The sequence below is a fragment of the Populus nigra genome, chromosome 8, assembly GCF_951802175.1.
Source record: "Populus nigra chromosome 8, ddPopNigr1.1, whole genome shotgun sequence".
Classification (NCBI taxonomy): domain Eukaryota; kingdom Viridiplantae; phylum Streptophyta; class Magnoliopsida; order Malpighiales; family Salicaceae; genus Populus; species Populus nigra.
The window spans coordinates 21,356,599-21,381,193 of NC_084859.1; the positions used below are offsets into that span (position 1 = coordinate 21,356,599).

The window sequence follows — 24,595 nt, forward strand, 5'->3', positions numbered from 1 at the left end:
GAATGACTAATCTCTTCCCTCTTAACATCTCCAACATGAGTTGACCATTCAGCCTGCAAATCGAAGTGGTCTAAATCATTTACGGTCAATGTAATCCAAAAATTTACAAAACTCGGCAAAGATGAATCTATCAGAGAAGATAATCAGTGCCAACAACAGAAAGTTCGCTATGAAGAGAACGAGGTTAACATATATTTCAAGAACTGTTTGATAATTTGATGGCAAAGAAAGCAAAACGTCCTTACATTTCTAAACACAATTGGTCCACTATATTTTAACTGGAAATTGTAAAAGTAAAAGCAGGTTCAAAATATACCAGGAGCATTGCAGTGCCTTGGTTGCCTATCTATATTTTGATACTCACTGCCAGGCCTTCCATTAAGAAAACAATTGAAGGATTTCATCAGACCCTGGTGCAAATATAGGGTATGAATCATCCTTCTACCATTGGTAACCCAATGCCAGAGCATTGCTTGCCACTCTCTCTTTCTCCACAGCGCTTTTTTTATTCCCTTTTTCTCTCTTCAAAACATAATGCTCCTTACCATGAAAATCATTTCTTGCATCCACCTTTCCTGGTGGTACATTGTCATTTGAACCATCACTTAATAAAGGGTTATTTTGAGACTTTGAGATAAAGAAAGAACCCCATTTTTAGCATCACTATTACCAATAATGGACAGAGATTCATTGGGAACATGAAAAGAAGGTGTTTGGTTGGTTAGAAAGAGATGAAGAACTGGTGATGAAGTGAGACCTGAGGGAAGAAAAGTGAAAAAGTAAGGCCAGGAAATGATAGGCTAGGGAAAAAGAAAAATGTGCAAGACAAACGTGAAAACAAAAGCGAAGGGAAAACCTTTTCTTGTTGTTAAAAAGGAAGTGAAAATAGGCACTGATGCCTCGGGAGAATTATTGTGTAGATGGTGTTTTGCTGAAGATACTCAAAGAGTCTGCCCTTGTCAAAAACTAGATTTTTTGTGTGGGGATGGAGAGAGATGTCAGTCCTTTTTAAGAACTTGCGTTAACAACTCATGCATGTAATTCTTTCTTCTGAAATTTGTGAACTCAAAATGAATTGTGTGGTGCCCCGAAGGGTGGAAGGTAACCATCTCAAAAAGCATGAGTTGTAATCTTCCCTTTCTTCTGCTGATCACTCACTTTGGATTAAAATCCTTCCTCAGACCAAAGCTCTAAAGATAAAGAAAGAATTTAACTAGAAACCTGAAGTATTACGAGCTATGATTGATATCAGACTATTGGATTAAGAGCAGAAAGAAACCAGGAACTTTTAATTTATTCAGTTTCTTGTGCATCCAAGTTACATTAAAAATCAAACAGAAGTTACACAGAGGCTTTGTACTTCTGAAAAGGCAGGCCCCGGAAGCGTATGCAGAAGCACATGAAACATAAGGTTTAGTTGGCATCAAGAGAGACCAATGACCTTGCCCGTGGCAGTGTCGAGATCAATGTCATAAAAGCAAGGCCTTGTGGGAAGCCCTGGCATTGTACTCATAGTCCCAACCAAAGGATAGATGAAACCAGCACCAATGCTTGCCCTCACATCTCTTATTGGTAAAGAAAATCCAGTGGGGGCTCCTTTCTCAGCCGCGTTGTGTGAAAATGAATACTGGGTTTTGGCCATACAGATGGGCAGACCGGAGAACCCTTGCTTACTGTACATCTCAATTTGTTTCTCAGCCTGGTTAGACATAAAGAGATGGTCAAGTCTCTAAACATCCGTCCAAGTTTCATAAATTGCAGCATTGGCAATTTGCAAAGAAATTTTACAATCCCGGATGACTAAAATGAGATAGAGAATGGATTGCTTTGAATTATCTCGCATGGAAAATGAGCTTCATACCAGGAAAAATGCACCAAAAATCTCCCACAACGATTTTTCAACACAAGAAAAGCTTAAAACCATACTCTTTTTAACCCTTTCACAATTTGACAAATTGGGTGCAAATGAGCTAATCATTTTTGGGTGAGAAGAGAGAACGAAAATTTGAGAGTGAAAATTTGAGACTAGAGGCAACTACCAAGTGCACAACTGTGCACATCAGGAAATGATCTTCAGATAAAACTTAAAAGAATCATTTTGGAAATTGAAAAAATGAAAGATAATAAGATAACAAGATATGAATGTTATACCTGCTCTGAGTATTCAACACCACTAGCACCGTAGGACCTTGCTATTGCCTCTATTTTCTCTTTAATACTTATATCCAAAGGATATAAGAACTTCAATGGCTGTGTCACATTCTCACACGCCTTTTGAACTGCAGTTCCAAGGTCCACCTGAGGAACACAATACAGTAAGTTAACCAATCACTCATTTTGCCTAATACAGATACTCAAGAAGTTAAGAGTCAGATATGTGCCACTGTCAAAAGAGGACCATTTACCAGCTTAAATGCAACTAAACGTGACAATAAGTTCATACAAGGCAGTGAACTTTTTATCCAGTGGGACATGTATTCCACGATCTGGATCCAAGACGTGATTAGAATTTTTTAACTTGTAAGGGATGTGAGCAGATGAGGCAGCCAAGAAGTAGGGCAGAGGATGCAAGATTTCACTTGCATAAAAATCTGCCTCCAAACACCAATGGTAAAAGTATATAGCACATGAAATAAAGTGTGAATAATATATTAGTGCTACGATAGAAGGGAAACTGAGGGACACTACCACTGAATTGATTGAGTAAGATTTAAGAAACAGGGTAACTTTGGTGTTTATATTGAGGCTGAAGTTATAACGAAAAACTTTATAATGGCTGACAGGGAAATATCTTCCGTAAAGCTCAAAACTCGGTAAGCATGGAGTAGTTCTTTCTAGGGAAAAAGCAAGCACCATGCAGCTCTACCTTCACTTATTTGGTTTCACAGAAAGAAGAGCAATGCTGGCTCAATATAGGAATGGACAAACAGGAAGAAGTAACTTACTGCTCCTTTCCCACCATGAGCATGGTGTGTACAGACAACAGCATCATATGCCCCAGCAGCCAAAGCTGCATTTCTGACTGCATTAAGTTCTGCTTCTGAATCAGTTGCAAACATGTTAACAGCGACAACAACATTTACACCATAAGCCTTTGTATTAGAAATATGCCTAGCTAAATTCACACAACCAGCTTCAACCAAAGACACGTTCTCAGTTGTGTAGGCACGGTCAAGAGGCTTCCCAGCAACCACTTCTGGCCCACCACCATGCATTTTCAGGGCCCTAATTGTTGCAACAATAACAGCACACTGAGGAGTTAAACTGCTATATCGGCACTTTATGTTCATGAACTTTTCAGTTCCAATATCAGAACCAAAACCTGCTTCTGTGACCACAAACCCACCTGGTCCAGCCAGCTTCAGTGCAATCTTATCAGCCACAATGGAAGAATTTCCATGAGCAATGTTCGCAAAGGGACCAGCATGAACAAGAACGGGAGTTCCTTCAAGAGTCTGCATTAAAGTAGGGTTGATAGCATCCTTCATCAGTACAGTCAAGGCACCTCCAACACCAAGATCATCAGCTGTTACAGGGTCACCAGCCTTGCTATTTCCGATCACCATTTTACCAAGCCTCTCTCTCATATCAGCTAGAGATGTTGTGAGGGCCAAAACTGCCATTATCTCACTAGCTACAGAAATATCGAATCCTGTTTCTCTCACCATCCCTTTTTCTTCAGGACCTTGGCCAACAGTAATCTTTCTCAAGAACCTATCATTGACATCCATTACTCTCCTCCATGTTATGGAAGCTGGGTCAATATCAAGCCTAGCAAACTTCTTTACTTCTTGTGGTGAGAGTTCCTCGGGCTTGTTCTTGGAGATACCAAGCTTCTTCAGCCGCCGAAACATTATGTCACTAAAGCTTCTTTTTCCTTCTTTGTTTGGTGGGCACAAGCGGTTTAAAAGAGCCTTGTCTGACTGGGTAGACTCATGGAAAACCCGGGTATCAATAGCAGCTGCTAGGAGATTATTTGCAGCTGTTATTGCATGAATATCTCCTGTTAGATGAAGATTGAATTCATCCATTGGAATTACTTGACTATAACCACCACCTGCTGCACCTCCTTTTATTCCAAAAGTTGGTCCTTGCGATGGTTGACGAAGGCAGGTAACAACCTAGGATCAGAAACAGAAAGAATTCCTATCATAACAACAGAGGCACATCTGGAATTTGGTATCCGTACAATCATTTAAACCAAAGATTAAAAGAAAACAATGACGAAACAACACTGCCTACAGCAAAGAAAAATTCATATCTAGTTTCCTAAACATCCTCGTGCACAAAAGGAAACAAGAATTAAAATTTTGACTTTGGCACTGCAGACATTTAACTGGAGATCAGTTTCCTGAGTTGTTGACTAAAAAGCAACAGAAGAAATGTGGTAGCTTTCAAGATTGCAAAATTTGGACTTCTCTCCTTGAGAAATTTGAAAGCTTGAGCCGACTTTACTGCTCTTTTCACCTATCATTGCAAAGGAATGCGAGGAAAACATACCAAATTTCTAACAATGACAACAGCATGAGCCTCAGTATAAAGCAACCAAAAGAAGCAGCCTTTGATATACTGAAATGAAAGCTGTCTTACATCAACAACTGGTCAAGCTTGGCAAATCTACACAAAGGAATCCTTCATCGATTGTTAGCCTGTTTCCCATTCAGACTTCAGTGATTTCAATCACACGAAGGTTTAAGACAATCCAGTAATCATTTCATATCCAATATGGTCAAATACATTGTGGCCATCCATTTTTAACTTAAACAGGAGTACCGTATAAATTTAAACATGATTAGAGAGTGTGCATAAACACAATATTTAATAACTAGATTGGATGTGGCCAAATGCACAATGACTCAGCAACATCATATCCTTGCAACAACCACTGTGAAAAAATAAATCATGGGAGTACACTCCATTCTTGCAAAAAAGTGGAAAATGGTAGAACCATCTCCACAGTCATCCTTCTGGAACATCGCCTGATGGAACCATAACTTTTGGAGCTGAATTTTTATCTCCTCTCTTATTTCTGTTCCACAGATACTACAAGGCACTTTCCTTGTAATCAGCCCGTAAAAAACTCAGTATGAATTCTTGACTACAATTAACAAGATTTTAAATCCACACTAGTAGCTTGAAAATAATGGAATACAAGTTCAAAAATTTTATCGCCCAGATAAAACTCAACAACATTGACCGCACAGAACATGGACAGTAAGAAAGAATGGAATGATAACAGTAAAAAACAAGAAATGAAACAAAACAAAATGCTACCTTTTTATCAAGAAATGCACCCAAAGCTTGACAGAGGCCAACAGTAGTAGTAGACTTTCCTTCTCCAAGTGGTGTAGGAGTAATCCCTCCAACCACCACATAGTACCCATCTCCTGATCCTTCAAGCTCATCAAGCACAGACAACAGTACCTATAAAACAACCCAACAAATCAATTTCCTTGGCTTCTTCTATAAAAACACGAAAATCTAATAACCTTCAAAAAAAATATTGAATCTTTCAAAGAAAAAATCTAAAACCATCAAAATAATCAACACAAAACTACCACAAGACAGCAAGAAAACAGTCACTTGATAATAAAATGAATTGGGGTATGAAAAAATAATATAAATCCCATCACAAGAAAGGAAAAAGAAATCACCTTGGCCTTATATTTTCCATAAAGATCATAATGTTTAGGACTAAGATTCAGGTCTTTAGCAATCTCTGATATGTGAAAAGGTTCCACTGAGTTAGCAATGTCTATGTCTGCAGGTACTGGTGACAACACCTCCACCTTCCTCACTGTTTTTGATGCACTCATTATTTCTTGTTTCAGTTTGGTGAATTTGATGCCAGAAATTTCAAATCTTTGCACCTGCAATCTATAGCTTACACTAATATATTTATGATAGTGTTATTTCAAGAACCAGTTGGAGAAAAATCATTTCACCAATGAAAGAATATATTCTAGTCCCTTAAATTTTTTCATAGTTTCACTTTGGATTATATGTTTTTGGTGTCATCAAATTGTGATCTTAAAATTCGTGAAACAAATTCAAATTTGACGCTGAAAAAGTTAAGCAACTAAGAAAGAAAGTATAAATAATCTTGTAGTTGGATTCTATATCAACTCTGTAATTATTTATAATAATTTATTTCTTCTTTTTAGTTTTCATTAAATAAAATAAGTTCACTGAAAACTAAACTAGATAGTTTTACTTATAATAATTTTAGGCCTAAACCCTGTAAATAATTATGGAGTTAATATAGAATTCAACTGACAATCAAAAGTAAATAAGAAAAAAAATAAGAAAATTTTTTTTTTCAAAGAGGCTCTTGCATCATCAATATTTATAACGTGTTATCAAATATAATTTTTCTGCAAATTAAGGGTCAATGAAAAACATTAAGAGTAGAGGGACTGAATTGTGAATGTTTCTTGATTTTAGGGTCTACGAGATTACTTGAATAAATAAAATAATCCTTGATTTACTGGCTCAGGCTGTGCCTGAAGAAGTGGATTGGATTGTCTAGAGAGAGAGAGATGATAAAATCACAGCTTGGTTTAAGGTTGTGAGCGGGATAAGTGCGTTGAATGAGGCGCTCTGTGGGTCCCACATCATTGGCTCTTGATTGGAGCAGTGAGGGAAAGTGCTGTAGAACAGTGTGAATTTAGCGGTTTTCAATGAAAAGGAAATCTAAGGGGAAAAAATAAGAGAATGGAGATGCGGGGTATCGATCCCCGTACCTCTCGCATGCTAAGCGAGCGCTCTACCATCTGAGCTACATCCCCATTTGCAACCCTGCCTTGAAACGTTACTAATTATTTCTAAGAAACGACATTGATTTTCAGTTAAGTTCATAGGTAAACATTATTCAAATATTATTGTATTTAAAAAGTTTTTGTACATAAAAAATAAGAATATTTACATATCTATATAAAAATCATATTTCTCACATCATCAACTTACAACATATATAGAAAACATTGTGCAGCAGTTTGAACGAGCATAATCAAATATTTGAACATTAATAAAGAAAAAATAAGGGAAAATTTGATGCATTTAGAGTCTGATTGGTGTACTTATTAAAAAAAAATTACTTTTGAGTCACAATTTAAAATATGTTCTCATAAATAACTTGACAAAAATATGTTAAAATGACTTCAAGTTAGAAACATGTTTATTAAAAAATTTTCAAATCAATTTTTTTTTTTTTTTTAAAAAAAAGAATAGATGTAGTGCAAGTTAGAATTAATGAGTTAAAAGCTTTAAATTTTAATTAAATTAAGATTTTGACTCAATTTTGTTCAAGCCTTTGATTCAAGTAAAAAAAATTTAATTATTTCTAAATCTACTTTTTTAAATCTTTTGAAAAAACTCTCGCTACAAGTTATAATTTTTTAAAATTTATTTTTTAAACAAAAATCATAAAATCTATCACCAACCTAAATACACTTTAAGACTGAATCTATATCATTAAAAGAAATTATTGAATTCATAAAATTATTACATAAGCTTTTACATTATGGTCTCAAGATAATCATCTTTATGCATACTAGCTTATGTATATATTTATACAAGAATTTAATTTGTTTTAATTATCAAAGCGCTATCTCAATTCAAAACTTTAAATTATTAAATGAAATTATTTAATATATAATTTATATTATTTGATCACAAATTCTTTCAAATAAAAATTTTTTTAACTTAAAACTTGAACATATTTATTATTATCTTGTGTTTAATTATATCAAATAAAAACAGAATAATAATATTCAAAAACTTGTGGTATTAACAAAACTAAGATATTATTAGATATTATGTTAATAAATCGTACCCACCCAAAAGCCTAACTAATCAATCAAGTTTTAAAGATATAATTTTTATTACTGGAGCTTAGACTATGTCTAGCATTCCCGTCTTGTAAGTGCTAGACTTCTCGTTCACATGTGTAACAATCTAGATTATCAAGTTAGGAGTGACGAGGACTTCAATTTCTGGAAGCAAGGGACAGATCACACGACTTCTTGGGCCAGTTTGATAAAGAAAAAGTCAAACTAAGATTTGGAGATTTTTTTTTAAAAAAAAAAACATTGTTGAAAAAATATTAGAAGCAAAAAAAATTGAAAAAATAACATATTTTTGTTGGAAATTTTATTAGTTACGCAATTTTTAGTAGCTCAACACTTGCAATAACATAATCAAATTATGCTACGAGAGCAGTACAACCTTTGAAATTTAAAAGATTGTAGTTAAAAATATTAATTGAAAAATATATAGAGCAATATAAAATGAAGTTCGGTTCAGTTAATGTAGATGTGATATGAGACATGTCTACATTGATAGGTTTTGCTCAGCTACCAGTCAAGTCAGGGTGTGGGGTTAGCTGCACCTCTTGCTTGCTGGGTGTAGCTTTGCTACAAGAGGACAGTTCCTTGTGGTTAAGGTTTTAATCATGTATGCAAAGAAGATGAATCTTTGAAGCTAGCAGGAGTTTGTAAAGGGATTTTTCAGGAATACGATATCTACCTTGCTACACTCCAAGTTCAAGGAAGATTCAGGCTGCCGCGACTCGATGACAAATCATCGGAATCCGAAGAGGCCTGTTTTACCCATGACCTGCACATCCAATCTGTTCTCTCAAGAGTGTGCGAGCAACATTGACTGTCGACAAGATGATGCAGAGAACATTTTCTACCAAGACTTATCCAGTGGGAATTTTCCTGTTGATAAGAATGAAGAACAATCAATACCATGCTCACCAAGGAAGGCTCAGGCTTGTAAGAAGATCCCTGTTACAGTTACCACATTTGTAAGGCATTCTAAGGTAAGAACTTGCACAAATGAATCAAGTACAAGTTATTGCCTTTAGTGTTTGTGTAGAAAGCATCGATTCGGCACGATTACTGACCAATTTCGTTTGCTCCTGTTCGGAAATTATCAAACATGGTTTACTGAAACTTGTATGGTGAGGATAGCACTCAAATGGAAGAAAGATGATCAACGAGTATGTAAAAGAGAGGAGGATTAGCCAAGGAAGCTATGGTAAAGTGGTAAGCATGTATACAACATACAGATTCCTTACTTTCTACTGCTTGCTTTCTATTTAACTTGAGGTAATAACAGAGTTGGTGCAGGTACTCTATCGAAACAGTAACAGTGGAACTCCTTATGCTATTAAGGTAAATACACCTCTTTATGGTTAAGGATTACTTGTTAGAATTATCCAGAATTATAATTTTTTTTCAAGCATAAGTATGGTTGAAAAAGACACTAACCTCAAAACAGTATCGGTGAAGTACTCATCCTCTCCTGTTCATTGCTATGGATTCACTTTCTGCTAGTACAGGACTTCTGTCCTATGAACAACTAACTAACCAGGAAGTTTTGCGATATATAACAAGATTTGCAATATTGACAGCAATTCCCTTGCTGAATACATGAAATTGATAGATATATGGCAATATCTTGATGGATTTTCTGTAAATCAAGATGGTATTAGGGGTGGGGGTGAAATGGCTATTAGACTAGCTCATTGATACAGCCAGGTTCCATTCCATTGATCCTGCACTATGGTGCTTCAATTCGTTGCTTTGAGTTATCAAACATTAACATACCTATCTTCTATGGTTTGATCCCAACCAAAACATTGACATTGATTCTCTTAATATCTTCAACCATGATGAATGCTCTCTTTCTCTTTATTTAACTGCACATCCATCACCAGGATTCCACTGTTCTTGTAGGTTATTTGCAAGTCTCGTTTGCGCAAATTTCGCATCACAGGATCAGAAACAGCAATGGCTGATGTTCTCAGAGAAGTAAGAACCTGTGTTTCATTGATGTTTTTCTTCGTTTTCATCTGTTCTCAAACTCAAGGCCTACTTTCTATTTTGATCATGCTGTTATGTTGTTTTATTTCTTGTTTCAAGCAATATCCTTTCAGTTTTTTTATTATATTGTTTAGGCTTTCATCTACTGTGATTCCACATCTTAGCAGTTACTATCTTAAAGTAGCCAAAGGTTCTGAGTTGTAATAATTCAGTTATGTTTTATTCAGACCATCTCTTCAAAGTTCACATCAAACAAACCAAATGACCCTGTTGCACTATACTTTTTCTTTCCCAAAACACTGCCTGAACAAGGAACATTCTGTGCGATGCTTATAGAATTATGGTCAATAGTGATCTGAAGTTTGCAACAATGGCATCAAACTTAAGGCCTGCCTGTGCCTCTACCATGTAGCAATCATAATTCTTGCTTCTCTCAGTGGCTTTGTTTTTTTGGCAACTGGCTCGGATAATCAGCTGCGTAAAAGTATTTCCACCATTCAGATTTCTGGGTTCAAGTCCATTATTTCATGTCTTCTGTTTTTTTCAATTCTTCTGGCTCAATGCAGTCCTTTTTCGGTCTGCCTCTTGTCCATGCATTGGTACTTACACAACCTGCATTCAGTTGTTCCTCTATCTTCTCAAGAACACATTCTGGATTTGTTACATAAAGATTTCCTCTAGATGCAAGTAGCTTATTTGATGAGCATTTTCATTCGTGGCACTGCAAGTTTTTGACAAGTTCTGATTGTGGCCAGAGCTGCTCACTCGGTTTCATACAAGAGCAGCTGGTCCCCATATGCAATCTTATTCAGCTGGTCCAATCCCCATATAATTGCTTGCCAGTCGATGCATTCTGAATTTGAGTTCATAATTAGTAGGCTTCTGAAACTGGATCTTTTTATCACCATTCAATCCATATTCTGGATCGCGCCTTGGCCAGTTTGTAGTAGGAAAGTTGATGATTTGATTTTTTTTTCAGGTATCCATATTGAAAACTTTGGAACATCCAAACATAATCAACCTAGTTGAGGTGATTGATGACCAAAAATCAGATTATCTGTATATGGGTACTGATAGGCTCTTCCATATGTTTTGAAGCATTTGTGTCAAGAATGTCACAAGGAGTTTTGTAATGATGCACTTCTATCTCTCTTTTGTCATGTGGTTGCTATTATCCAGTTCTTGAATATGTGGAAAGCAGTACTGTGAGCAACATTTTGGAGATGAAAGGACGGATTGATGAAACAACTGCAAGAAGATATTTCAAGGATGTAATTGCTGGTCTCATTTATTTGCATCATCATGTAAGTTACTTATTATAGAACACATCTTTCAGTGATGCTCCCTCCCTCTTGAAGACATGTCCCTTTCTAGCAAAAAGCTGAATCTTTCTCCTTTATTGGTAACAGAATATTGTGCATGGTGATATTAAGCCAGAAAACCTTTTGGTCACTGCTAGTGGAAGGGTGAAAATAGTTGATTTCAGCTTTGGCCATGCCTTTGAGGTAATGCTATTCATGATGATTCATCTGCTAATATTTTCATGATTCTTCCTTCTTCTTCTTCTTCTTCTTCTTCTTCTTTTTGTTGTCTGTCTTAAAATCATTTTTCTTACAGTTCAAGAACCCCACTACCACTAAGTATTAATCTAGAAAATTCCTTTGGTGAAACTATATCTGATGTATTAGACAACAACAACTCTAATCTGCAGATCTACCAATAAAGAGCTACAGCTACCACATTCCGCGTGGACTGCTATTCATTTTTTAAGCTTTTTGTGCAGACCTACAACAAACTATTCTTATTTAGGAATTATAATCTGCAGGATGACAATGATGAGCTATTGAGATGTCCTGGAACTCTAGCTTTCACTGCACCAGAGTGTTGTTCAGGTATGTTCATTATTTCCACTAGCCCCAAGGGCTCATGTGCTGCATAATTAGTTACACGTTATGATCATCGCCTGTCTTTACGTCTCAAATGCATACGAATATCAGATCGAAAACAACATGTTCACATACTTCCAGAGTTTCAGTAGTGTAGGGTTTTGGAATTCAGGAGCTAGATGATGTAGAGAATTTGGGATGTATAACCATAAAAATGGGTGTGAAGTGAAACAGAATAAGTTTTTTATTTTCAACGAAACGACGGTAATTCAATAATGTAGGATTATAAAGAAGCAAATCAATCACATTGCTGAGAAACAAGGATTCTTGGATTATACCAGATACAGTATACCATGGAAAAGCTGCTGATATGTGGGCTGTGGGGGTTACCTTATACTCTATGGTGCTCGGTTTCTGCCCTTTTCTTGCTGATAGTGTACCTGAAACTTGTGACAAGGTAATCTCCTCACTTTTTTTTTTCTCGTGTGTTTCTTTTTCATTTATGCCTCCTGAAATATTGGCTACCTTTTGACAGATTGTTAATAGTCCTTTACCACTTCCAGAAGAATTAGATTCTGAGCTCAAAGATCTTCTGCAAGGCCTTCTCTCCAAAGGTAACACAGGCAAGCTCATAAGGACAATCATTCCTAGTTCTTATGCACTAACTACCTAAATTCTTATGCAGACTTCTTAGCCTCTTAACAATCTTAAGCAGCAGAATCTTTCCTGCTGTTTATTTTGAATGAATTTGCAGGAATTTCTACAAGTCTTTAAGTGTAAAAACTTTCCAATTTTAATTCTCTCCTTGCTGTCTTTTTGTATGCAGATCCAATGCAAAGAATTACCTTGGATGATGTAGCTGAGCATCCATGGGTGGTCAAAGAGGGTGGTCCAGTCCCTATAAACTGCTTATGCAGCAGCAAGTAGATTAGTTGACAACAAAAAGGGCCACAGCAAAAATCATTAGTTCTCAAGTCCTGTAAATTTCTGAAATTATTCATTTATTTACAAGCCACTGGCAGGCTGGTTAATCTCTGTTATTGTATACAGCAATATGTTAATTCAATCAAAAAAAGAAATTCATCATCATAGCATAGCTAATAACAGAGAAATTTTTCATTTATTTACAAGCCACTGGCAGGCTGGTTAATCTCTGTTATTGTATACAGCAATATGTTAATTCAATCAAAAAAAGAAATTCATCATCATAGCATAGCTAATAACAGAGAAATTTTCTAGTACAAACATAAATAAATTACAGTGCTACTTTTAGCTAAGCACTAAGTTAAGATCCATAATCATCAAAGATAGAATCTTGGGGGATGGATGATTTTGAACCGCTTCATAATGGTGATGGGTCACCGCTGCCTAGTGGGATGTCAGAAAGAGCATCCAAGAAACTGCGAATGCTAAGAGAACGAGCAGGTTTGAAGCTGAATGATCTTGTCTTGTTCTTGGAGAAGACATTAGATCACTTTGAAAGTATTAGATACATCAAAACTTGTACAAGCACAAACATGGACAACTTGATCAAGAAATCAGCTAATGGTGCCTCCTGCACCTCCATTTCTCAAGTTACAGAATATCCAATGTAGTCTTGTGATATGTGTGATCAGTCTGTGTACGTATGACAATGATGCTCCACGATGCTAGCTGCTTATATAGAGAAGAACTTGTTGCTAGAGAAGCCGCATTTGACTCGTGGTTGCTTAGAGATATTACGATGTTTAAGTTAATATTTAATTTTATTTGATTGTGTGATAAGTAGATAAAATTTTAAAAAGATAAAAATAATATTTTTTTTATCAGATTAATATTTGTTTTATATTTTCCTGAGAGTGTTTTTCTTATAATTTTGTTCAGATAAATTTTAAAATTAGATTTGGTTTGGCGAAGTTAGTTCAAGTTTATATATATGATTTTTAGACATGTGAGCGAGTAAATTATAAATTAATTTTTTTAATTCAAATATTTAGTTTTGAAAACTAATTAATTAGTTTTTTTATCAGTATTGTTTATGTTTAATTTAATTATATGTTATTTTAAAAAATGTGTTATTTTCTCATCAATTATTTCATATAATCTGATTTTTTTTCTATCTTTTCTCCTTTTTTAAAAAAGAAAATAATTAAGATGTGAAGATTAAAAATATAGAGATTAAATGTAATTATGATAGTATAAAACCAATTAATTAATTAGTTAGGTGGACCATGGTACTCCTAATATAAAACAAAAGCATGCAGTTGTTTCCAAATACACAAAATCCTGTGCCTAATGCCTTCCTTCTTATCATGGTAATAACACGAAGATCTCTCGAGGCAAGAACCCTCCTCCTAGAACGAAAAATGCGTCTCCCTGGGCTGACGGTGACCACCGTGGTCAGTTGGACCTTCCTTCCTGAAACTTTTGACTTTTTAGCTGAAAACAAGAAAAGAAAAGACAAAGTAAATCTGGCTTGATGCGATAACACCAAGACATCGGCTTATACGAGAAGGATTTTTTTTTGTATTTATAAGATGGATTTCTTTTCCCTTTTTAATTTGGTTTAAGATGGGGTGTGATTGTGGTTATTTTTTAAAATATTTTTATGTTGAAATGTATTAAAATAATATATTTTTTTATTTTTTAAAAATTATTTTTGAGATTAGTGCATTAAAACTATCCAAAACATACATAAAAAATTAATTTTTAGTAAAAAAATCTCTTGAAAGGCAGAAAAAGAAAGAAAGAAGAACCACAAATATTTATTGCTTAATTTAACAGTGTGCTTAAAACCATAAATCTTTTCCTATTTACTTTCATTGTTTTGTGATTTTTTTTATATAAAAAATATATTTTTCTTAACTTTTCTCTAAGCCCATGAGTAGTGTATAGTAAGTGGACAAGACAGATAGGCTTTCATGGACTTGTATTTCTTTGCGATTCATTGTCGATGCAGTGGGATGCAGTGGTGGGACTCCATAGATGGCCGCGTAATGTCGGGAGTTAGGCTAAACTTTTTTTTACACTAAAAACAAATATTGAAGCGATCTTAATCTATTAACTAAAATAGATAAGATTACAAATCAAAGAAAACAATTGTTTTTTTGAAAATTCAGGTGTATTTTTTCTAGAAAATAAGAGAGAAAAAAAAATTAATATTTATCGCAATCCAATTAAATCTCCTCCTTACACACACACCGCATCTCAAGAAAAAAGATGATGCATTGCTCCTAACATTACAGTGAAAGCAGGACTTTGATCATCTCATGGTCCCTCACACGCCATTTAAATAACACGTTGATGTATGCATAATATTTTTTTAATAATATTTAAAATCTTAAAATTATCAAGCCGTCCCTTACAAAACCTAAAAATAATAACATAACCGGTCAACAAAGACCAAAACACCCTCGCACATAATCTTTGTTTTTTTTTAATTGTAAGGTTAATTATGTTATTTTACTATTTAAAAAAGGACAAAAAGGCCTCTTTATGCATGTATTTTTTTTCTTCAAGAACATGATTGTAACTCTACTGTTATTTAAAAGAAAAGAAAAGATAAGAGAGTTCCTCATCTAAATATTAGTAATTTTTGCTTTTAATGGCAAAATAATTATTACACTATAACAAATAAAAATGCATGAATCATTTTGTCCCTAATTAATTTTTCAATGATGTATATATCTTATAAAAATACATTTCTAACTTCAATTACAGGCTTAATTAGTTTTTAAAAAATGGTAAAATCATATTTATATTGTTATATTAATTTTTTAGAGCTACATAAAAAGTGATATAATTTAGTTTTTTTTTAATCTGTCAAATAAGGTTTGTAGCCTAGTATTTCTAAATACCTAGAAATGATGTGCTATGCTATTCACAAGATACATACCAAATCAATCAAATCAAACCAAATCTACTTTAATTTTTTTAAAAAACTCAATACTAACTAAAATATGTTAAGTCCTGAATTATCCCTATTTGATTTTCACCTGGTTTAATAAATATGAATAATATATAACATAATAATAATAATAATTTCTGATATTCCTAGCTTGGCCTCTCCATGTTAGAACTCATAGTATCACACCAAGTGGAAATTAAACTAGCAATCAACCACTCAACATCCAAATCTCCTTTCAATTTGCATTGGATTCCTTGGATTTTCATCACAAACTTTTATTGCCTCCATAATCACATAAGCACTAGCCAAGTAGCCAGCAGCCATACATGAATCCAAGAAAGTTGATTTTAATGTCAAAAGCCCAATCACCCTTTCCTTTTCTTTTCTTTTTTTTCTCCTTTGACCTTCAACCCACAAACCAATAAATGTTCAATAACCCAATAAAATTACCTAAATCCCACCATACATAATTGCCACCACCTTTTTTTCAAACCTTTAACGGTCGGGAAAAAAAAAAAAAAAAAAAACATTGCGTGAAGGAAATGTCACCTTCGCATTGGGAAATCCAAAGCCAAATGGGCCAGCACAATCTGTCACTATTTAGAGACCAGACAGACCCCATTAATAAATAAGTATCAGACAACCAAAAATAATCTAAATTAATGTCTTGACATGCAAAGCTGTACACTTGCTTCTATCACTAGGCATACCTGTCACCGAGTGAATGCATGAAATATTTGGATAGATCCTTTATAGCGTCTTCTTTTTTTCTTATAAAATATCATAATATTTTCTTTAATATATGGTTTATTTTGTGTCATTTTCTCTTAACTTTTAAAAAATCAGTTCAATACTTTTTTAAAATATATATTTAAAGACTTTATATTGGTTCATTTTGAATGAATCCTTAACTTTACGACAAATCATGAATGATTAATTTTTCTCAATTTTATATATATCGGAAAAATATATTATTATTTTTTATAAAAAAATTCATAACCCTTTTAATTTCAATATTTTTATTTTATGATTAAGATATTCTCAAATTATTTTATTAATTGAAACCATTTGTTTTTTCCAAGTAGCTTTGACTCTTGTATGTATGATAGTTTGCTTCTGACAAATTTTTTAAGACACGCAATTTCCGGGCCCTATAATCCCGCTCACTGTGACACATCACTAGTTTCTTTGTTACATGTCTTTTTTAATTTCTTTCTTGGTGTCAAATGTTCTGCAATTATTGGAAGCTTAAAGTGGATTGAATATTCAAGATTTTACATTTTGGACCTGGTGTCTTATCAGAGCTGCCACCAATTTTTTGCCAGTTTGCACTGCTTGTTCTCTTTTTTCATGTCTTTGTTGATTGTTTAACAAGTTTATAAGCTCAAATTCTCATCAGGGTGTTGCAGTTCTTGGTTAGATTTTGCTCCATCTGCTACTTTTTTACTGTTATTTTGCTCAATACTGTTGGTTTCTCGAGTTTCTTTCATATACATGTGTTGATTGCTTGGTTTATTCAGGTTTATGATTGATAATGTATATTTTGGTTTGAATACATGAACTTGTTTTGACTTGGATTGAGTGCTGAATTGCTTGTTGCTAGTTCATTCATAGTTTTCATCTGGGTAGTCTTTGTTCTCCTGGAATTTGCTTGAAAATGTAGAGTTAACACCATGTTGGAATGTTAGATTTGCTGGTAACCCTGTCATTTCTCCCTTCCATTTTGAGATTGAGTAGTTGAATGCTACAATGGTTTTGCAGCTGTTCTTTTGTTTAATCTATCATCAAACAATTGTATCATGTGTAGTGAAACTGAGATTGGTGAGCAAGTAGCAGGAGCAATTTAACAATTTTGTACCTGAACCTTGCCTTTGCTAGTTGAAGATTCATTGTTTTTTGTTCATACAAGAGGAAACATGATACTGTGTTATAGGGCCTTTTGCTGTTTTTCTTGATTTTCAGTCCTTGCTGCAAATCCAAGTTACTGTCTAATCTCTTAAGGAGGCAGATTAATTAGCACAGAATCCCTGAAAATAGTAACTTGCAGAAAGTTGATTTTGTGTTAATTGTGTTTATCAGGATAGACAATTGAGGGGAGATAAAATTGTGTTCCTGATTTAGATAGAGAGACAGTCTTACTAGCATTGACGGTCGAGGGGAATAAAACAATGGCCCCAGGAGGTATCATCAACAAGGAAGAGATCGAGTCACGCATTGCGTACTTGGATCATGATACGGGCCATCCGGCGACTTCTAATGCTGAGTTAAGAGGCTCCCCTTTTAGAAAAGCTGCAACACCTTCCACTGGGAATCCTGGAAAACAATCAACTAGTAACATGCAAGACCTTCTTGATTGTCCTGTTTGCTTCACTATAATGTATCCTCCAATTTTCCAGGTATGCTCCTGTCAAAATATTATGCCATTTGATCATCAGCATTGCACTTATAACACCAGAAAAATTCCAATTTAATATTATTACAATGACAAATTTACTGATTTCCTTATATGTCAGTGTCCAAATGGCCACACTCTATGTTCACACTGCAGGGCCAGAGTGAAGAACTCTTGCCCAATTTGCCGAGGAGAACTAGGAAATATAAGGTGCTTGGCTCTGGAGAAAATTGCCGAGTCAATAGAACTCCCCTGCAAATACCAAAGTATGGGATGTTGTGACATATTTCCCTACTACAGCAAGCCAAAACATGAAAAGAACTGCAAATATCGCCCATACAACTGCCCTTATGCTGGAGCTGAATGTTCTGTCACCGGTGACATCCCGCTCCTTGTCAAGCATCTCAGAAACGAACACAAAGTTGACATGCATGATGGATGCACCTTCAATCACAGATATGTCAAGTCTGATCCCCGAGAAATCGACAATGCCACATGGATGTTAACTGTAAGATATCTCTAATATTAATACAATCTGATTCTCTTATGTGATTGATCTGTTGAAATTACAAACGATTAGACTAATCTGAATGATGAGAGTAATGAGTTATAACTCCGAAAACTTTCTATGACTGCAACAATTCCTTCCCGTTTCATCTTTTGTTTCTCCAGTAAACTCATTTTCAAATAACTGTTTTTTGTAATTAAACCATAAGGTTATGTGCAAAGTTATCAGGAACGATGCTACTGATTGGCATTGTCTGCCATTTTCCATCTCCCAACATGCTTAGGTAAAACCATTTGGTAGAGCAATAGACGTTAAACATCTTCGTAGTCTGCTCTGTCTGAACTGCACTTTGATCTGTAAATCCTAATGTTCTCTTTCTCCAACAGGTTTTCAATTGTTTCGGCCGACAGTTTTGCCTGCACTTTGAGACATTTCATCTAGGAATGTCACCTGTTTACATGGCCTTCCTGAGATTCATGGGTGCAGAAGATGAGGCAAGAGAATTTAGTTACAGTCTTGAAGTTGGTGGAAATGGTAGAAAGCTTACATGGCAAGGAGTTCCGAGAAGTATCCGGGATAGCCATCAGAAAGTTCGAGACAGCCAAGATGGACTGATCATTCAGAGAAACTTGGCACTTTTCTTTTCTGGAGGGGAACGGCAGGAGTTAAAACTGAAAGTTTCTGGACGGATATGGAAAGAACAGTGAGATATAACATAGAAACTTAATGTACTTGGAAAATAAATGGACGATAGGAAATTTATATGCACTGTAAATAAGTAGCATAAGTTGCTTACAATTTTAAGAGAATTAAATTCGTCTATATGACAGGTTCAAGTGGGCAGCTATCTTTTCAGATTGATTTTGTGTTAGTTTTTCTACGTCGGGGCGGTGTGGAAATAGTTTGAGATAGGCGATTACAGTAAAAACTAGAAATTCTAATAATATGGAATAAAAAAAAAACTGTGAAATTTATTTTTAATTAAAAAAATAAAAAGTATCATAAAAATAAAAACAAAAATATATATTTTCTAAAAACACTTATGCATTAGTTTTCTCTAGTTTGGAGGAATTCACATTCGAGTTTAGTTTTTAGTTAAAACTATTTTTCATCAAAAATATTTTTTTTATGTATAAACCACCGCATCATAGATTACTAATATCTTTGTGCATGTCACCTCATTATGGATCACACAATATTTTTGTATGGGTTAGCCCATAGTGAATTTCTAACATAACACATTTGTGTCCAAGATTTCAAAAGACAACAACTAATGTAAACAGAAACAATATATTAGTTCTTAAATTTATTTTTTCCTAGAAGAGAACCTTTACATTTCCTTTTACACAAGCATATTATATTATGCAAGCTTTTTTAACAATGGTTCTTCTGTAGCACAGAGTAGGACAAAATAATTATCAAGGATCACTGGGGTTTGATAATAATAAATGCAGACATAAGCAAAAGATAATAAGATTTATTATATATCAAAACCCTTCAAAAACCAAAAACACTATAAGTATGGAGAGACAACTAGAATATTTATTTTTTATTTATTTATATTTATGTATGAGGCATCTTATTACAAATTTTTAGTATTTTTACTCGAGTCATCTTATTATGGGTTCATAATTCAACATCTTTAAATGAAACATTCTACTATAGATCTCTAACCTAATATGTTTACGCGCCCGTCTCGTTATAGATTTTGTTCCATCAAGAGTTCCTTTTAGACAACATCTTCTGGGTTATCATGTCATAAATTTCACTATAAAGATTTCAAATGACTGCAACTAATGGAAATGAAAACAAAACAATAGTTTTCAGAAGTCTTTTTTTCCAATGAAAACCTTCTTATATACACGGTGTTATGCAATCTTCTTACTCATGATTATTTTATAGCATATAATAAAGCAAAATAACTATAAATGATCATTCGAATTTGATACTAATTAACGTTCGATAAAAAATGAAGGATAAAGGGAAGACAACCAAAACATTTAATTTTATACTCTGCAACATCAAACCCCACAAATTGACGTGGTATCTTGGTTATGGACTTCCTCGGCATTTGAGGTTCGGATTCGACATTCAATTGGGAATAGTCGACCTGTTTCGCTAGAACAACTCTCAAAACCCAGCCCCGCCAGAACTTGGGTTGACGGGCCACTGGATTCAATAAGTTTGATAAAATATAAACCTGGGATCGAAAGCAACTTGAAGAAGTCTTAAATCCTCTAGCCTCTAGTTTAGAGAGACTGGCCATAGAATACAAGACAAGGGATTAAGACCAGACTCGATCTTGTTACAATCTGTACCTATTTTACCAATCTAGAAAACATGAACAGACATTAATCCCCCCCTCAAAAATAGAGTAAAAGGAATCTTCTCGAAATTACTCTAATCATTTTATTTTGTCAAAAAAATCTAATGGTTAGGCTGTGATTAAGGAGATTTTTTTTTTAATATTTTGGTTTTTTTACTTCAAATTTTGAAGTTAGCGTCATGGAAGATTTTATTTTTTATAAACATTGAATTGATGTAAGGCTGTACTCTTTAGATCATCTATGAAATATATTCAACACTGATTTAATATACCATCCAAGGAACATTTCACTGCATGGAATAAGGGAAGTCAAGGGAATGTTACTAGGCATGTTTAGAAGTGTAGTTGCAGTTGTATTTTAAAGTGTTTTTTTACTCAGAAATGCATCAAAATAATTTTATTTTATTTTTTAAAAATTATTTTTGACATCAACACATCAAAATGGTATGAAAACATCAAAAAAATATTAATTTAAAACAAAAAAACAAAAAAATTTAAAAAATATTTTTTAAACATAAAAACAAACATGTCTATAATTATTAGAATTGATTTGTTGCCTAGTTCATTGTCACCAAGGGGGTTTGAACAATGGGTTAGGCGAGGAGGTGGTGCTATAAAGAAAATGTTGTGTGCTCGGTGAGGATTGGATGAAGAATTTGGTTGAGTATGTGATGAATCGGCAGGGGCTAGAGATCATGTTTGGGCTGTAAAGAATGCAGGGAAGAGTAGATTGTCGAATGCAATGGTGAAGTGTGTTGGTTGAAATGACAGGAAGGTTAATTGTTTGATGGAGGCTCCTTTGACTGGTAGACGTTGGGGATTGTTAGGGTGGAAGGCAGAGTTGTATGACAGTGAGTTAAAGAGCTTGGAAGGCAAGGCAAGAATCCCGTGTCCCTGGGAGCAGCTGAGACTCAAGTTATGTAGATGTTGCTGCTGCTGCCGGTCTCTCTTTTTCTTTTTTCTTTTTTAATATGAATATTATTCGGGTTGGATTGTGTATACCTTTACTAATTTTATGAGTTTTGAAGTTAATAATCATGTAAGTTTTTAATAGCTCTGAGGTCCATGAAACTTGAACTAATGACTTTTAGAAAATAAATTTGAGACCTGGTCAGTTGAGCTACACCTTTTAAAATTTGTTGTTGCCAATCTTAGTTAGTTGGATACCAAACTCAAAATAGTTATGTTTATATACTAGAGTAAAATAATATTACAATTTAAAATGTATATCCTGGAACTAATCTATAAAATCAAAAGATAAGGAAGTAATAAATTACTAGCGTGAATGTGATGACCTAAAAAGAATACAACATATAATATATTATTTAAGAATAATTAATTAAATAATTTAATTCAAGTTAATCACATTTATATTTTTTCTTATCCATTCATTCTTCTATATGGTTCACCCAAAATATACCGATATCAATGTTTATTATTGATATCATTAGTCTTGTAATGACTAATCAAATCTTAGGTTATGTTTATATCAATAAATTCTATTGATATCATTAGTATCCTAATTTCAGGATCGACTAATCAAATCTCAGATAATATCGATATCAATAAATTTCATTAATATCATTAGTCTCTCAATTCCTAGAACGACTAATTAAATCTTAGGTAATGCTCATATGAATAAATTTAATTGATATTATTCATCTTTCAATTTTAGAAACGACTAATTAATTAAATATTTGATAATGTCAATATCAATAAATTATATTCATATCATTAATCTTCTAGTTTTAGAAACGACTAATAAGTTTTAGATTTTATTTGATTTTTTTTCCATCATCTCCAAAATGATCATTTACTCGCAATATTAAATACATATATAATAAATTTACATATTATAAATTTAATCGTTTTTTTAATTGAATCTCAAGTTAATTAAACGAGTCAATTATATCTCATCAGTTAACTGGTTTAATATTTATGCTACTTGGCATGTCATGGTCACAATGCATTAATGGAAGATAACCTAAAAATATTCCTTAAAAGCAAAACAAGAGAGAACGACACCCACTTATCCCTGTCATTTATCTCAAACCTAGTGCATGCTATCCTTACCAAGTGGCCCTAAAATTCTGTACATTTTGTATGGATAATATACATTTTGGTTTTTTCCAACACAAGAGAAAGATATATACATAGATAATTAAGGCCACGATTTAATGTACATTTTGTATTTAATTTAAAGGTTTAGTAGCAAGATAGAAATTGATCTCAGAATTATCTCCTCTGGTTTCCTTTCTTTAAACCTCCACCTATATCTAGCTACGTCACTCCTTTGCACCAAGGTCAATGAGTGGTGGGCACTGCCCCATTCATGTCATGTTATCTCGACAATTATATATATTTTTGAGTATATATATATATAAAGGAGCAGCTAAGGGTTCCTTCCCCCCCCCCCCCCCCCCATACAATCATGATCATGGCAAAAAAAATTAAAAAAAATTGTTTGATATATATAAAAGGGTAAGGGAAAAGCCAACCTTCGGCTTTTATATATATATAAAATGCTATTTGAGGTAGCTTGGTGATTCCACGAAGATACAATTTTGATCAACTATGCAAGTTGACAATTTAATGTTAAAGAAATCTCTAAATTTTAATATAATAATCTTGAATTAAATTACATAAGATTAAGGGATGCAGAAATTATTATTTTTTCCCTTTCCTTGTAAGAATGCATGGGTTTGCATGATACTAGGAGTTACCGCGTGGTGATGGGAGGGAAAAACAAAAGACAATAAATTTATGATTATATATCATTGGATCATCAAGGATATTTAGTGCATATATTTATATAGAATATTGTTAATTATCCTCTTTGATTTATCTTAAACTGAATATCAAAGCACTGATATCGTTTTTTTATTCCTTTCTAAACAGAAATGAACCAGTACTGAGATTGATGTTTAATGCATAAATTATATGAAAATTAATGAGATCCTTGGATTTATTTTATTGACTAATAATGAACAAGAAATTATTCTCTCCCAAATGCGTATAATCTCTTTACAGCCAAATATGGACTCTGATGATGATAAATAAATAAAAAATATAATGGTAGAGGAACAAGGTTTTGGGTGGAGGAGGGATGAAAGAGAAAAAAGAAAAAAGAAAAAAAAAGGGACACAAAGATCATAGATTGCTGTACTTTCGATTGAAAAATCTTAGTCAATAGACTTGATGAATTGTTTGTCAAGTTGCCAGAACATGTATTGAGAAAATAATATTATTTCTTTCAATAATTCTCTTAATCATGGATAGAATCTGCACCGGCGGCACAGTATCCATCCGGCGACAGGATCGATGTCAATTCTGCATTTTAAAAGGGCTTATACAATCGTTTTTTGGAGTTCTAAATTAATTACAATCATGACTATTTTTCTTAATAAAAATATGGGTAAATTAACCATTAATTAAAAACTATTGCATGACAAATACCTCTTTTGGATTTTAAAAGCATTTTTGTCCTATTCAAAAAACTGGCCTGATGATTAGGGAAACATATTCTTTTATTGGTTTAAATTTTAAGATTAGTATTGAATAAAAATTTGTGATATCAAAGATATCATTTAATTATTTCAAGGATCACTTACTCGTATCATCAAATCTTAATATATATTATTAATTGTCAACATGTAATACTATGAATATATTTTCCCGACTAGCATAACAAGTTGAGTTGAAAAAAAAAAATTGAATTGACTTGTTTTGATTTAGTAAAAAATTCAAATTGATCAACGATTTGATCG

General features: G+C 33.7%; 3 protein-coding genes and 1 non-coding gene across 6 annotated transcripts; 2 read left to right on the forward strand and 2 right to left on the reverse strand.

The window, feature by feature from the left end:
• Positions 1 to 1,261: 1,261 nt before the first annotated feature.
• Positions 1,262 to 5,903, reverse strand: LOC133701628 (formate--tetrahydrofolate ligase). Its single transcript, XM_062125618.1, has 5 exons — positions 5,655 to 5,903; positions 5,275 to 5,424; positions 2,946 to 4,121; positions 2,152 to 2,298; positions 1,262 to 1,699 (listed from the first exon to the last, which is right to left on the reverse strand). The coding sequence occupies exons 1-5, from the start codon at positions 5,814 to 5,816 to the stop codon at positions 1,424 to 1,426; spliced, it is 1,911 nt and encodes a 636-aa protein (XP_061981602.1). The 5' UTR covers positions 5,817 to 5,903; the 3' UTR covers positions 1,262 to 1,423.
• Positions 5,904 to 6,715: 812 nt separating this feature from the next.
• TRNAA-AGC (transfer RNA alanine (anticodon AGC)) lies at positions 6,716 to 6,788 on the reverse strand. The gene has a single exon. It is a non-coding gene; the product is annotated as a tRNA-Ala (tRNA).
• A 1,536-nt stretch (positions 6,789 to 8,324) lies between these two features.
• LOC133700693 (serine/threonine-protein kinase GRIK1-like) lies at positions 8,325 to 12,805 on the forward strand. 2 transcript variants are annotated; one of them, XM_062124316.1, is made up of 11 exons: positions 8,325 to 8,824; positions 8,976 to 9,050; positions 9,135 to 9,179; positions 9,744 to 9,818; positions 10,810 to 10,897; positions 11,010 to 11,134; positions 11,240 to 11,335; positions 11,656 to 11,722; positions 12,058 to 12,173; positions 12,252 to 12,339; positions 12,543 to 12,805. In XM_062124316.1, exons 1-11 carry the CDS (start codon positions 8,573 to 8,575, stop codon positions 12,641 to 12,643), a joined length of 1,128 nt encoding a protein of 375 aa, XP_061980300.1. In that variant the 5' UTR covers positions 8,325 to 8,572; the 3' UTR covers positions 12,644 to 12,805. The 2 variants fall into 2 exon arrangements, with proteins under 2 accessions (XP_061980300.1, XP_061980301.1); XM_062124317.1 differs by having other exon boundaries at positions 8,326 to 8,824; positions 12,252 to 12,330.
• Positions 12,806 to 16,759: 3,954 nt separating this feature from the next.
• LOC133701277 (E3 ubiquitin-protein ligase SINAT2-like) lies at positions 16,760 to 19,361 on the forward strand. 2 transcript variants are annotated; one of them, XM_062125140.1, is made up of 4 exons: positions 16,760 to 17,017; positions 17,682 to 17,998; positions 18,116 to 18,502; positions 18,889 to 19,361. In XM_062125140.1, exons 2-4 carry the CDS (start codon positions 17,771 to 17,773, stop codon positions 19,207 to 19,209), a joined length of 936 nt encoding a protein of 311 aa, XP_061981124.1. In that variant the 5' UTR covers positions 16,760 to 17,017; positions 17,682 to 17,770; the 3' UTR covers positions 19,210 to 19,361. The 2 variants fall into 2 exon arrangements, with proteins under 2 accessions (XP_061981124.1, XP_061981125.1); XM_062125141.1 differs by lacking the exon at positions 16,760 to 17,017 and adding an exon at positions 17,031 to 17,122.
• Positions 19,362 to 24,595: the final 5,234 nt, after the last annotated feature.